The 16,437-nt window shown below is 38.9% G+C and overlaps 1 protein-coding gene across 1 annotated transcript in view; it reads left to right on the top strand.

The window, feature by feature from the left end:
* ADAMTS20 (ADAM metallopeptidase with thrombospondin type 1 motif 20) overlaps positions 1-4,322 on the top strand; it is a 298,739-nt gene extending 294,417 nt beyond the window's left edge. The window contains exons 38-39 of the mRNA XM_077472691.1: positions 275-379; positions 1,699-4,322. Of these exons, the coding sequence (XP_077328817.1) occupies positions 275-379; positions 1,699-1,794 (201 nt within the window). The 3' untranslated portion in view covers positions 1,795-4,322. The remainder of the gene's footprint in view (positions 1-274; positions 380-1,698) is intronic.
* The last annotated feature ends 12,115 nt before the right edge of the window (positions 4,323-16,437 follow it).

The following is a 16,437-nucleotide window of genomic DNA, read 5'->3' as shown; positions in this document are numbered from 1 at the left end:
GTTGTACTACCCTATCAGCGGCCCTGATGTCAACCATGGCTTCCAAAAGCACTGGTTTCAGTAAGTGAATAGTAAGAAATCTTTGTATTTTATGTGGCTTTCATAATGACTTTTCAGATATACAATAAGTCATACCATGTAATCCTGCTTTAGGAAAGGTCCTACCTTTTTTATCTTTACAATTACTGAGAAGCTAAGACTTGAGCATGCCAATGCTGTACATGTTTTTGTGAATAAAGAAAATTAGGTCTTACATGCCTCTTCATTATTACAGGGGCAGTTCAGCATTAATCTCTCAGGAACAGATTTTCAAGTATCAGATGCAACTAAGTGGATGGCTCAAGGAAATTATGCAACTCTAAATGTGCACAAATCACAGGTGAGTTTTAGGCAATGATGACCTTAACCACTTCAGCCCCGGAAAATAATTTACCCCCTTCCTGACTGGGCCATTTTTGCGCTACAGCACTGCATCGCTTTAACTGACAATCACGCAGTCCTGCGATGCTGTACCCAAACAAAATTTTTTTCCCCACAAATAGAGCTTTCTTTTGGTGGTATTTGATCACCTCTGCGGTTTTAATTTTTTTCACTATAAATAAAAAAAGAGTGACAATTTTGAAAAAAATACAATATTTTTTACTTTTTGCTATAATAAATATCCCAGAAATGTTTTTAAAAATCTAATTTCTTCATCAGTTTTGGTCAATATATATTCTTCTACATATTTTTGGTAATAAAAATTGCAATAAGCATATATTATTGGTCTGCACAAAAGTTATAGTGTCTACAAACTATGGGAAAGATTTATGGCATTTTTATTATTATAATTTTTTTTTACTGGCGGTGATCTGCAATTTTTATCAGGACTGTGACATTCTGGCAGACAGATCAGACACTTTTGACACATTTTTGGGACCATTGACATTTATATAGCAATCAGTGCTATAAAAATGCACTGATTACTGTGTCACTGTCAGGGAAGGGGTTAACACTAGGGGGCAATCAAGGGTTTAACTGTGTGTTCTGATTTGATAATTGTTTCCAGCTAGTAGGAACACACGATCTTTCTCTCCTGTCATCACAGAACAGTAATTTGTGTCTTTACACACACAAGTCCCTATTCTGGCTCTCATGCCCACCATCGTGCATGGCCGGCGGTCATCGGTTCCCCCATGCTATCCCTGCTTATAGGGCCGATGTACAGTTTCAACGGCTTGCAGGAATGTGCTGACCTGCCGCAGTTTCATTATGGCGGCTGTTCGGCAAGCGGTTAATAAAATCACCTTTAGAAACATAGTATCAATTGTTTCATTTTACAGCGATTGTAATTTATTGTTGTAGTAACACAATTTTACACATTCTTGTTTTCATCAGTTAAAGTAGCTGTTATCAAGATAGCATTGATCCTAATTTTTCAGTATACCTTTAGTAAGAACTGTCTGTATATCGCCTCTGGCAGTCAAAAAAGCTGAACTGAAAAATGGTAGTTCAAAACTGATTGGCTGTTTCTGGGCAATACAGACTATTTTTTACAAAAGGTCTTTCAAAAAGTGAAGCCTATTGTTTTGTGTGTTACTGAGGTAGAGACAAAGACTTGATGATTGCTACATTTTGAGATAAAGAATGCCATGACATTCTTCTGCTGCTTTGTATATTATGTGACACATATGTTAAGTGTGTGTGTTTTCTCTTTAGGATGGGACTAAAGTATATGGAAGATGCGGAGGGTATTGTGGGAAATGCATTCCCAATTCAGCTTTTGGCCTCCAGGTTCAAGTACAAGAGCGTTAATAAAAGAGCAGATGGGTCACATATAAATGCTCTGATTATTGAAAATGACTGAACAATCACAGTATTTGTGGCCCTAAAAAAGTTCTCAATTCAGATCTTTTCAAGAACAGTCAGTTGGTCAATGGTACGACTGGTAAAGTTCAAATGATTGCATATGACTTGTAAAGGGTCAGTGCCTACTTGTATTGAAGGTACACAAATCAACTCAACATATTATCAAAGTTGTCTTAGGACTTGTTCAATAACAATTACCATCAGATTTGAGTAGAAACACTGGATCATATTACTGGATTTTTAATTGGTGCTGTTACTTATATGGGCACATTTCCATGAAAAATGATTAAAAAAACATCCCAGTTCTGGTTATAAATTTGCTACTATAAAAGTTTTTTTTATAGGCAGTAATGTCCATTTTCAGGACAGTGACACTCATTTGGTATCAATGTGGGGATTTAGATTCATAGTTTAGGCTTTTTGGGCTGGGGATATGTAAAATAAAGTTATAGTTTTGATCAGCAATGTTTTTGGCCTAATAAGACGTAAATGTTGTTGGCATTTCCTTGGCATTTTCTACAGGATAAATCGAATTTCACAGGGGGGCTATAACTTGTGATTTTGACAAAGATGAAAATTAAGTACATGGGACCCCTAGCAAACCAGGAGATCTTTTTATAATTGGTTTTCTACCTTTCTTGTGATAGAGCTTGTTAAAGTGCTCTGACAGATTTATATAGAGAATGCCAGGCTCTATCCTGATCCTATAGCAACTTACTGCTGTCTTCTTTGTGACTTACATCTGTCCAAGCACTGCTGAGCCTTTCCTGAATTTTATCTATCAAAGGTTCACAGAAATCAGTTACCCCTGTGAGTGCATAGGAGGCATTCTCCATCTTTAAGAGCACCAAACGGTGTGTTTTACATGATGCCTTAATCCCCAAAGTTGTTATATAAATGCCAGCTTTTCAGAAAGTACATGACCCCATATTGCTAGGCACACCAATGGTTGCTCAGGCATTATGAACTGCATTTTGGGAGGAGGGAGGGATGAACTCAATTGTTACATACCTGGAAGTTAGAATTGCCCAATAGGGTGTGGGCAGTGACTCAGATCAGGTACTGTGTGGGAGAACTTAAGGTATTCTTTAACAATGGGGGATTTCTACTGTGCACCTGCATTCTGTTGTAATATCAAAGACTTTCAAAGCTAATCTCTCCTCCATCATTAAATTACACTGTATCAATGCCCACAACATGGATAACAGGATGTGAGACCAGTGATGGACTGGTTGGGAAATCCTTGTTAAATATGTGAAAATTGGCACTATTAATCCCCAGCATTTTTCTGAGAGTACTATATATTTTTCCTACACAACTCCTTAAATTATACTTAGGGCTATTGTACTCAGGCTTTTGTTTGCATTTAAATGTGTTTTTTTCCCCATACAAGTCAATGTGAATGAAAAAACATCTAAAAAAATCTTAAAAAAACTACTTAGGCAAGCCAAAGGCAAATAAAACAACTCAGCAGCATTTGTTTTTCTTCCTGCAAGCATACTGCATTTGAGTTGCTTTTGTCTCTGATGCCTGTGTGCATAAGCCTTTAGAGTAGATGATCTTTAACATCTTCGCAAATTGCCAAGACATCTACTGTGTTTAGAGTTGTCAGCTGCAAAGTGCTTGTATTGCTTCTAGCTACTTAATATGTTACTATGACAAATTACACATACACACACTATAGTCAATAAGTCCTGGATTGTTTGGTCTGAATGATTTGAACTTCTGGTATTCACAGTTGGAACATTTGGGAAAATTAAGCCACGTGCTCTGTTCCACCACAATTCTATTTACAGCAAGTTGGCATCTCTTTTCCACCAGGCCTTCCCCTATGTTTTCTGAAAAAAATCAAAGGGCAATGACATGGCTACAACTGGGGCTGTTGGCAAGTGTGTAAAAAAAATGATTATCTTAGTACATACCCTACCTCTTAAGTAAGTTCTTTATAACGATATATATGTAATTTGCTTACTTTTTTGCCTATATTTTTGTATTTATTTAAATTATTTTTAGATTTATATCAACTACTGCAAATGATGGAAAACTTAAGAGGCATTAAACTGAAGGATATTATAAAACAGTTTTGCAACTAGTAAACACGGCCCTTATAGTTAGTAGTAGTTAGTTACTTTTAACTGACTTGTTCTATAATGTTTAAGGCATTTAATCACTCTTGCAAGAAGCTACTTGGATAAGCAGTGAGATATTTTACAGATACATTACTGATCAGGTTCAATTACATTTGGTTAACTACTATTAGATATAACATGACCTGGATAAATGAAAACCTTCACCGAGAAACCAAAACCAAATGCCTCTCTCAGACAAGAGAACATTAAAATTTACCGATGGATTAAATATGGTGCCTTGGATTAAATTTAATCAGGTCATATTCTCAGGTATTATCTTTCTTTTAAAAAGAGAGGGATTTTTCTTTATTTTTAATATATTTTTCTCTCTCTTTTTTAGCGTTTTTTTTTTTTAACAAAATATGTTTATTAGACAAAAAATTACATTTTATTAACTGACCTTTGATGAAAAGTAATCAACTGGTCATCATGGCAGCTGTTACCTAACAAAGCATGTAAGAAATATTAGTATGTTTGTACTCTGAAAGATTAAAATGCTAGAGTCACATAAGCATTTTTAGGTTTTTGCTAGAAGTTTAGCCACTTGTTGACAGTCATCTCATATGCAGCACATTGATTATACTGCACTGCAAATTTGGTGACTGTCAAGTCGTTAAATCTCTTAGTAGCATGTGATTAAAATCCCCTGTGTAGTATAAAGGCCCGTACACACGATCTGACTTTTTGACAACAAACATACAAATTAGCTGTTTTGGAGCAACATCCGACTGGGTGTACGATCCATCGGACAAACTTTTTCGTTTTTTATCGAACTTTTGTTGCCTGTGCGAATGGACAAACTTTTTGACAACATAAGTCCAATGGAGCAAAGTCCAATCGTGTGTACACAAAACCATCGGACTTTTGTACAAAGTACAAACACGCATGCTCAGAACCAATGCAAAAGATCAGACAACAATACAGAAGTTGACCAAAGGTGGCGCTGGAGTGTCTTTTGAAGTGTCGTCAGTACGTTGAAATGTCACTACATTTGTGTTTGTTGCCTAAAAAGTCAGATCGTGTGTATGCAATACAAACTTACGCCCTTTGTACAAAAGTCCACGGGAAATGTTGTACAAAGTCCGATCGTGTGTATGAGGCTTTAGCAAGAATTTTACCTTAAATTACATCTTTGTTGAGAAAAATGGGGAGGTTGCTATTGCTGTCCTTCTTCTGGAAATGTTAATATGACTGTGTTTGGCTTCAGCATTTCTAAATCACTGACCTAGAACAAGCATGTAGCAAATAATAGAGAAAAGGCAGGGTTCTGTATCTTCATATTTATCAAAGTACTGAAGTCAAAGTGTTAGAATGACAATGAAGCAATTAGCATTTTTAAGGAGATTTCAGCAAAGACAGCCTTCCCTTTTCACTCGTGAGGATTTTCTTTTAAACAAACTTGTACTTTGCCTGGGTTGAACAAGGTAAGATATTTACTCAATTTCAGGCTCCACAAGAAATCTGTACTTACCTTTACCATCAATCAAAGTTTTTCCTTCCAAAAAGTGGAAACCTACTTAGGCCTATTCCATCTCCCCTCATGCGAAATCTTTTTAATAAGATTCCAACAGAATTCAAAGTATTTTAGCATAAAAACAGAGCACATCTCTGAATATTATTAATTGTACCATGCCAAAGCTTTCTAGAAACTAAGATGCCACAGAAAGTCTTTATTCTCACCTTACCTATACAGAACAATCCCAGAGTAAAGAAAAAGTCCAATTACTACATAACGTACAAATGTAGAATCCAACAGAGCACGCTTAAATAAATAAAAACTACATATAAAGGCAAACATGTAAGTTCCACAAAAAGGTACAAATATTGTCATGTGACAAAGCTGCATAAGAGGTTGGAGCGGTAGGTGAATCACCAGAACCCCACTGACTCAAGGGTCCTACATGGTTACTATAGAGTTATGGCCACTGTGAGTTGCATTGCTACAGTGATTGAGTAAAGCTGTAATACTAAGTTTGTGCTGTTAGAAGTTGGCCTCTTAGGCCCTAAACAGTACGTTGTGGGACATGTCGGGCTTATAACTTTTGCCTTTCCTTCATGTACTATATAATTGGCAATTGGGGGATTTGGCTGCAGGGAGGCTCAGGAAAGGTAAATATTAATTCCTTGTGGTGTCTGCTTTTAAATGAATCTGTTAATTTTTCTAATCCTGCCCAAAGTACAGGTTTGCACTAAAGTCTGACATAGACGGTTCGAATCTTGGCTGGTTCAGCAGCAACCGGCCGAGATTCAAACCATGTATGGGCATGGTCTCCCCCTCTGGGAGAACACAATATCTTGGTGTGATGGACACCTCCATCAACACTGACTGTGTTCATGGGGGAATCGAGCACCGTCTATGCCCGACTTAAGTCTAGGGCTACATAGACAATTAAATCCATTTGCTGAACTGAAATTGATGCATTCGGTTGCAAAAAAACTAAGTATCTCAGTAGTATAGAGATGTAATCAGCTATGTAATCCTAGGATAATATGAAACTCCACCCAGTGTTTACTTTTTTATGCTGCCAAAACAACAATAAGATCATTTTAAAAAATATCAATAGATTTTTGTTCCTTTTTGTGGATTTATGTACAGTATGCACGGGCATCACTAATTATACTGAAATAACAGAATAACACTCTTCTAATGAGCACATTAGTGATTTTCCTAATGGTCCATGTGACTGGTTAATTGCCAGAACAAACTTAACTTATTGACCAATCCACAGTTATTTCAGCTGCTCTTATTAAACCAGAAGCACAACTTATTATAAAAGATTAATGTATCTCTATTTAATAAATTTGACTAAAATCAGCATATAAGCTGAATAGACGAGCCTGGAAAAGGTACTGTAGCAGGAGAATAAACCATAAAATGTTTACACAAAAATGGCAAATGTATTTTTTTTTTGGGTGGGGGGTGGGGCAGTCAATAATTTTCAGTAAAACTGGGTGGAGTTTCCATGAAAATCTGGTGCTAAACTTGCAATAATAAATGTTGATGTTTTGTCTAAAGTCATCTTCAGGAACAAATGTTTTGCACTAAGTAAGATGTATACTTTAATATGAAATGTTTTCCATTGTAAAATAATTTGTAACTTATAAAAATATTTATGGGAGTTGCACTGGCTTTATTATTGCATATGTTTATACTTGTTTTTGGAATTAAAATGAAATTCTGCATCTGTGTTGATGTCTGCATATTTGTATACCCTTCCTACATTTTTTTTCTCTTCTTAACAGTATTCTTGATGTTTTTTTCATCTGCCCAGTTGCCATGCCTTCTTACTTTTCCCATTTTAGGGTAACTACGCAGTGCTAGAGCCACCATTAGAAATCATGGGTCTCTGTACAGCCTACCTTATAGCCTCCACTGGTCACTCTTGTATATACTTATTAAAAAATTAAAGACTATTATTATTATAAACTTATTACACATATATTATAATGTATATACATAACATGATCAGATTCAGATGATAAGCATCAGAGATGTCTTAAAGTGATTGTAAAGGTAATTCTTTTTTTTTAAATAACAAACATATCATACTTACCTCCACTGGGCAGCTCGTTTAGCACAGAGTGGGCCCCGAACCTGCTCTTCTGGGGCCCCCCAGTGGCTCTCAAACTCCTCCCCACATCTGATAACCCCCTCGGAGAAGCGCTTCCCCGAGGGGGTTACCTTGCAGGTGTGCTCCCGAATCCAGCATTCGGCATCCATAGAGGCCGAATGCAGGACTCGGCCCCAGCCCCCCGGGTCTCACGTCATTGGAGTTGATTGACAGCAGCGGGAACCAATGGCTGTGCTGCTATCAATCTATCCACTCAAGAGCCGAAAACCCCGGGCAGAGAGACAGCTCGTCTCCACCGAGTCAAGTTCGAGGGTTCAGGTAAGTAAAACGGGGGGCTGGGGGGGCCGGTCACTGACAGGGGTTATTTCACCTTAATGCATAGGATGCATTAAGGTGAAAAAACACAAAGGTTTACAACCCCTTTAATTTAGAACTTTTTTGACAACTAATGAGGATGCTGCAACTGACTTCAGGGCCTAATAGGCATTCCTTAAGCCTTAAGGTACATCTACCCTAAAACTTAAAGTAAGGCTTAAATACTGCCCTGCAAATGTGACACATTCAAATAAAGCCCTAAAGGAAACATATCAGTCTGCTTATGTTCATCATTATCATGATCACAGTACAGGCATATGCTACCTTTTTGGGAAGTGCACCTGATGCCACTTTGATCATCACTTCAATCACTGTACCTACTGAGGCTAATAACTAAGAAGTATATCATATCACTCCATCAGAGACAGCCTGTGCTTTACAACCATGGTGCTTTTTGTTAACCTAAAATAAAGATAAAAATACCCTCACTGCTCCTGCTCTGCTCCTGGGCCAGTTCTACCCCCCCCCCCCCCCCCCCAATTGGTGGCCCTGTGCATTGCTAGAGCTGAAAAGAGTGTCAGAAGCTTAATAGAATAGAACAGAATATTTTTAATGACACAATAAAATACCAGATATTTGGCTATTCCATAGATAACCAGAAAACACAAAAGAGGCAAGCAGTTACTTTCCTACATACAGTTGTGCTCATAATTTTACATACCCTGGCAGAATTTATGATTTCTTGGCCATTTTTCAGAGAATATGAAGTAATTTATTATCAATCAACTGTGTTTAGGGTATGTGAAAAGTTTACATACCCTGGTGATTTTGGCCTGATAACATACACACAAGTTAACACAAAGTGGTTTGAATGGCTATTAAAGGTAGCCATACTCATCTGTGATCTGTTTGCTTGTAATTAGTGTGTGTGTGTGTATAAAAGGTCAATTCGTTTCTAGACTCCTGACAGACCCTTACATCTTTCATACAGTGCTGCACTGATGTTTCTGGATTCTGAGTCATGGGGAAAGCAAAATAATTGGCAAAGGATCTGTGGGAAAAGGTAGTTGAACTGTATAAAACAGGAAAGGGATATAAAAAGATATCCAAGGAAGATATCCAAGGATATCCAAGGAATATAAAAAGATATCCAAGGTAGACCAACTAAAATTTCAGCCACAACTGGCAAGAAAATAGTTTGGGATGCAAAGAAAAACCACAAATAACTTCAGGTGAAATGCAGGACACTCTGAAAACATGTGGTGTGGCTGTTTCAAGATGCACAATAAGGAGGCATTTGAAGAAAGATGGGCTACATGGTCGAATCCCCAGAAGAAAGCCATTACTATGCAAATGGCACAAAGTATCCCTTTTACAATACACCAAACAGCACAGAGACAAGCCTCAAACCTTCTGGCACAAAGTAATTTGGAGTTATGAGACCAAAATTTACCTTTTTGGCCACAACCATAAACTATACATTTGGGGAGGAGTCAACAAGGCCTATGATGAAAGGTACACCATTCTTACTGTGAAGCACAGAGGTGGATTGCTTATGTTTTGGGGATGTGTGAGCTACAAAAAATTGATGGCAAGATGAATACAGTATGTTATCAAAAAATATTGGAGGAACATTTGCATTCATCAGCCAGGAAGCTGCACATGGGATGTACGTGGACATTCTAAAATGACAATGATCCAAAACACGAGTGGACCTGTCATTGGCTACAGCAGAATAAAGTGAAAGTTCTGAAGTGGCCATCTCAGTCTCCTGACCTCAATATCATTGGCTCCTGCTGCTGTCAATCACAACCAGTCGAGCCAATCAGGAGATGGAGAGCCAATAAGCTCTGTGTGTGAATGGACAAGCTGCTTGACGTGGGGGCACTCGGCAGGAGGGAGGAGCTAGGAGTGCCAGCGAGAGACCCGAGAAGAGGAGGATCCATGCTGCTTGGTGCAAAACTACTGCACAGAGCAGGTAAGTACGACATGTTCATTATTTAAAAAAAATAAAAATAACAAGGTTTTAATATCGCTTTAAGCTTTGTAAAATAACTTTGCCAAGGATGAGATGATCTCACCAGTCCTCTGCAGACAGCAGAAAACATTTTACCTCCCAGTGATAAGACTTCAACAATGAAACTTCCTCATAAGTCACAAGACGGGAAAAGCAAATTGAGTATGAAGGATCAATTGCAGCTGATCTTTATAGAAATCAATAGTGTATCATTGTCAAAATTACTAATTCACCATTTGAAAATGGCAATGTTTTACAGAGATTGCTGGCAGTAAAATTGACGTTGTTCACATTGAAGATGCAGAAAACATTACTGAGACCTAGATTTTCCTTTGAAGAGTGGGAAATCCAAATGTTGGATAAACATTGGCAGCCAAAGTATTTGACAAGTATGAGAAATCTACTGATATGCATTTGGCAATCGGCAAGTCGAATCACTGATCACATTATAAACATACTCCTTAAAGCTAGGTTCAAAAAACACAAAAGTGCGAGACTAGCCTAACGAAATAGAAGCAGATAAAAATAAACTGCATAATGTATACCTAACAGACTGTATTCAGATTCAGACACACAAATTATTCAGATTCAGACACACAAATGATAAATACACAGTAGCACCCTCTGTACCTTCTATAAGTCATTATTTATATGTGTAAATAGGGGACATGATTTTTTGTCAGGGCTTCTTTTTCTTTATATGCTTGATTATGTGAATATTGGAGGATATGTAGAACAGACATGTTGGAATAGAGACCTTTTGTTCAAGATGCTTGATCGTGTTTCTTTGACCTACAGCAGAAGTTGCAAACACAAATGAAAATTTTAGATACTGTTAGTAAAATGATCCCTATGGTTTGTACAGTTTCCCAGATGTGTAAGCTGTGCCAAACTTCAAACAGTAAGAAGTCTGGGTCACAGAGATCCTGATACAGAGATATCACAGAAATTAAATGGTAGAAGTCTGACATCCAGAAATGACATCAACAGCTTTAGCTTAACTGACACTCTCATTACCACCACAATTTCCAATGTATTTTTGCCTTTACTGTTGCACAATGACCTCAAAGCTGAAGTTTTAAACTGCTAATGTTTTGCCTTCCTCCTCTCTAATAGCTTGGTAATAGCCATGTAATGGTTTTCAAATACAGCTTTTTTGTTTTCATTGCATAAGTTATTTTAAACCCAGTGTAGCCATCACTGGGTCCTGATGCTTTTCTACGCAATGTATGTAGATTGTGGCTGGTGGGAGATGTTGTCAAGGTGCTATCCATAGCTTCCTGAAAACATCACAGCACTCTGGCTCAGAACACTTCTCAAGAGCCAAGAGAGATGCAAGCAGTGTGCTGACTCTTGGGAGAAGTTTTGCACGTAATAAAATTCCTTGATGGGTGGATATCATTCTGGAGGAGTGAACATTATTAGGCAGACTGCAAACAATACAGACCATCTTAGGTAATGCCCACATGTAATTCTGAGCCGCCATGATTGAAAAAAACTGATGTCCAGTGAGAACAAGGGCTAGGCCAGGGACAATTATTCATGGGAGGAAAGAGTGCAATGAAATCAGATTTAGAATTTCAGTAAAGGAGAGGAGCTTGTACCACTCTGCAAGACTAAGGCCGGGTTCACACCTATGCGAATTAAATGCGGGTTTCTCCGCATCCAATTCTCATAGCAGGCGCCAGTTCACATATCTCCTTTGCGGCTGCGGAGCACACTGCACAGAAATGCTGTGTGTCTTTGGCTCCGTTTCAGGGTGAATTCAGGCATAGATTTGGCCCTGATTCACTCCTGAAACAGGGAACAGGGATGCACAGCGCTCCTGTGCGATCCGCAGCTGGTTCCAGTGTGAACCGAGCCTGAAGGTAAGGCTGGAGTTCAGTTTTAATACAAAAGTACATGCAATCATGTGAATAAGTAAGTACACCCCATGGCAGTTGTTGACGCTTTCAAATTATATGAACAGGCATTCGATTTTCATTCAGACAGTGTCTACAGATACAGGTGACATACCTGAACAAATAACACATACAAATAACATGGTATATTCATTATGTTAATATAATATGAACAAAAATTCAGATTGTTGTGTGACAAAAAGTAAATGCATTCCTACATTTCCCACCACTACTAATCTATTAAATAACAATCAGATGTTCCAGATTGGTGCCAATAATTAGAACTTCCTTTGAACCTGTATTATTTAAACCACAAATATTTTGGATCTACTGTTGTTTATGGTGCCACTAAGGCCCTCGGGAAAAAGGCTGTATATCAGTCTGGTAAGTGGTATAAAAACGGAAAAAGAAAAGTGAAATGTATAATTCCATTGTAAGGAAAATAATTTATTAGTGACATGGATTTCATACAATTGTTGATTTATCCAGGCACCCTGGGCCACAAAACTCAGCCAAAGAGCTAGGTCTCCAAGAACTCCAAAATGTAATTGTGAATCTGTAAATAACTCTTGCAACAGAAAGTGACAGAATGCATGCATCCAAAATCAGATAGAGATTGCATTTTAACCTGCATTGGGGAAAGTGTGAGGTACCAGAAAAAGGCATTTTCTGTTCAAAGAACATTAGCGCTAGACTACTTTCAGAGTGTGTCTATGGGAATGTTTGACCATTCTTCCAGAAACACATTTCTGAGGTCAGGCACTGATGCGGACAAGAAGGCCTGGCTCGCAGTCTCCACTCAAATTCATTCCAAAGATGTTATATTCGGTTGAGACTCTTTGCAGGTCAGTCAAGTTCCTGCACCCCAAACCCATGTTGAAACATGAAGGGGCAATCCCCAAACTTCTCCCACAAAGTTGGGAGCATGAAATTGTCCAAAATGTCTTGGTATGCTGATGCCTTGGGAGTTTGCTTCACTGTAACTATGGGGCCAAGCCCAACCACTGAAAAACAACCCCACACCATAATGCCCATCCACCGAATGATTTGGACCAGTGCACAAAGCAAGGTCCATAAAGACATGGATGAGCGAGTTTGGGGGGGGGGGGGTGAATTTGACTGGCCTGCACAGAGTCCTGAACTAAACCCGATAGAACACCTTTGAGATGAATTCTCACCCATATCAGTGCCTGACCTCACAAATGCGCTTCTGTAAGAACGGTCAAACATTCCCATAGGCACACTCCTGTCAGGTCACCTTGAGGCCAGGTGACAGATGCACACTGTAGGGATCAGGAGTGCACCGCAAGGTTGTGGACCCTATGGCTGCCTGCTGCGGACGGGAGTCAAAGTGATAAGGAAGGCAGGGCCGCCAGAACACCAAGACAGATCCCACCGGGGTTAGAGCATAACATTCCCTGGGGCGCGGAGTCTAAGAGCCAGCAAGTGTTCACCAGAGCCTCTAGTGATGAGGATGGACTGGGCTTAAACTGGCTCCAGGTCGCGACCACCAGGGTCCCCCAGCTCGCACCCACAGTAGGCAACAGGAGGATAGGGATAATGAGGGATAAAGCCAAGGTCGGGGCCACAAGCAGACAGGAATAGTCAGGGACACGCCAATAGGTCAGGATCACAGGCAAACAGGGATAGTCAAGGACACGCCAAAGTCGGTAATGGAACAACTGAAGAGCACACGGCAGGTAACAGGAAGCTAAACACACAAAGAGTGATCAGCAGGGTTGGCCTGCAGTGCACAGGTTAATATAGAGTTCTCTGATAGGAGCTAGGGTGGAGCCATGCCAGAGGATGGATTACAAAAGCAGTCAAGTGAGGGTCGGCTGGTATCTAGAGATGAACACATGGAAACAGGTAAGCAGACAAACTCTATTGCATAACCATGACAACTTCTAAACCTTGTGGACAGCCTTTTCAGAAGAGCTTAAACTGTTATAGTTGCAAAGGGTGGACCAACTCAGTATTAAACCCTATGTACTAAGACTGGGATGCCATTAAAGTTCATGTGCATGTAAAGGCAGGCATCCCAATCATTTTGGTAATATATTGTATCAAAGTGTGATTGATAAGAATTTAAGGCCACCTGTCTGAAAATCTTTCAACATGAAAAAAGATCAGAAGCAGACTTGCAGATCTACCAAGAAATGGCTTAAAAAAAGACTAAAAGAAAAAAAAGAACAAAAAAGAATAAAAGACTAGAGACTTCAGATATTTTACAGTTTTGAAAGAAGGAGGCATATGCACAAAAAACCCCCCCAAAAAAACATTTTGGATGTGCTGTGCCCCAATTTTTGAAGGACTATCTTGATACCACGAAAAGACATTTAAAATTAAAGTTTTTATTACATAGGCAATTAGACAATATTATATCATACAAAAAAGGATGTATAAATTAAAAATACAGAGCAGATACAGATACAACCATGATGCAGAGGCGTCTCCAATCTTGCACAGGACCCTTTCCAAATGCGAACCGCGGCCACCCCAGAGGTGTGTGAACCGGCTCCATAGAGAGTCATGCAAATTGGATGCGGAGAAAACTGCATCCAATTCGCATAAGTGTGCATAGGTGTGAACCCAGCCTTATCAGGAACCTAAAGTATGTTATAGTATTTTAACCAACACACTTTGGAATTTTAGCTTTAGAATATTCTCTGGCCTTAAAACAAACTACCAATTCTTTAAAAACACACTGACTAGATCTTATTTTTTCACTTTTGAAGTAGACTTTTGGACAGTGGTAGAAACAGGCGCATGGTGTTCTGAACTGACTGCATAGAATAACATCTCACTTGTCAGCACAGATGTTCTAAAACACTCCCAGCAGATGTTAGCAATACTTTAAGATGGTGTGGCTCAAAAGTAGGTTATTCATAGTGCATATGCTACGTAAAATGTCTTTGATGCACAGATGTTGACCAGCATAAACTATAACATAATTATTTTTGCTGCACACTGTGAAAAACATATTTGCCCACTGTCAAATAAATTCACCATTTTTATTTTTCAGATTTTTTTGGTGATACATTTGATAACTTAAAGGGCATTTTGTGATGAGGTATGTTTAGAGGCACCTTTTATTTATCTTCTCTTTCTACTTGTTTTGAATTGTTTTGACAGGCAGATCTTCAAAGGAAGAAAAACTAAAAATTACAATACGAGAGCATTTTATCTGTTCTTGGAAGTGTGTGGCATTCCTTTAAAATGAAGACTTGAAAGAGATGGAAGGAATGCTGTCTGAAGTGTATTCCACCAAGATGTGAACACACAGAACTGTATATCACTTTTCTATTTCTGTCATGTTTGGTGTTAATGTTTTACAGAATACTGCTTAGAAAATCATATAAAATATATTTAATTGTACTTAGGAACTACATATACTTTTTATGATTTCAATAAATACATTCTGTGTTCCAATTTAGCAATATTAGCAAAATATTTAATTTAGTATTGGTTGAGGAAATATGGCTACTTAAAGAGCAGCTCTAGCAATACAGGAAACCAATATTTGACCTTTTCATGCTGTCCAGCCAACCCTTCATCTGGACTAAATTTACCCTATTCTGAGTATTGTAAGATCCACTGTAGCCAAAATTCGGGAAGAACCCCACAGGGTGACTGGTATGTGGGCCATGTAGCTTCCTCTATCTCTCTCTGCTTCCTGTATGACTAGTCATCTTGTGGTGGAGAAGGGGTATTATATGGGACAGCATCAAACTGAGGATGAGTATCTCAAAATGAAATGTTTTTTAATATTGCCTGGGACACAATATAAAAGAGTCCAAAGCTGAGCTTTAAAATTTCAATATAGGTTTCAAGTTGATTGGCAGTGATAAACATGCTGTCAACAGAATGTAGTGATATTTGAGATGTAATAATGTTTCTGAATTGACTTTTACCTCTTACTGACATGGTAACGCATATAAGCAGTGGCAAGAAAGGTGGGTTTTAATACTTCGCCGCTGCACATATACATTCATGGTGGCAAGAGGTTGTATGCTGAGAGCACTCTCACTGGGCACTCTCAGCACACTGACTGAGCTATTGTACCTGATTCCGTGCGCTACTATGTGCAAAGCAAAATTCTGGAAGAATTAACAAAATGTGGGGTTTGCTGCTATACACCTGTATGTGTTCCTACATAAACTGAAATTGTGAATAGTAAAAGGTAAAGTCCTACCCTCTAACATGCTAAGTAAATAAATAAAAACTAAACAAGTGTAGTGCTGGTATTTTTAATACCAATGCTAGTGTATTTTGCTAAATTTAAGTTGTCTGAAGCTGCAGTTTGGCTCAGACTAATTATTTCAAAGTTTTAGTTTCTGTACCAGTTCAGCTGGGTTGTGCTAGTTTCCACTTGACCGTGGGTGTCGCTGTCACCACCGGTAAGTGTTGGAAATGCAACCGGCTAAAAGCGTTGAGTACCCCTTTGCTCGGAAATAGCTCAGTGGGAGTGGTTCACCCGCTGTGCATTCTGGGTGGGGGAAATTAAGGTACTCACGCCATTTTTCGGGGTCTTTTTTCCCGAGTTCTTTCCCGGGGTTCGCTATCCCGACCTCATGGCCCTCCTGGACTGGGGTGTGTGCTGCCTGTTCCTGCATCTCGGGCCGGCTTGCCCGTGGCTTTGCAACTGAGAGGGT

This window comes from Lithobates pipiens, unplaced genomic scaffold, assembly GCF_037356315.1.
Source record: "Lithobates pipiens isolate NorthernLeopardFrog02 unplaced genomic scaffold, aLitPip1_a1.2 Scaffold_8, whole genome shotgun sequence".
Taxonomy (NCBI): domain Eukaryota; kingdom Metazoa; phylum Chordata; class Amphibia; order Anura; family Ranidae; genus Lithobates; species Lithobates pipiens.
The sequence above is the reverse complement of the archived record's forward strand: the minus strand, read 5'-3'. Positions and strand labels throughout refer to the sequence as shown.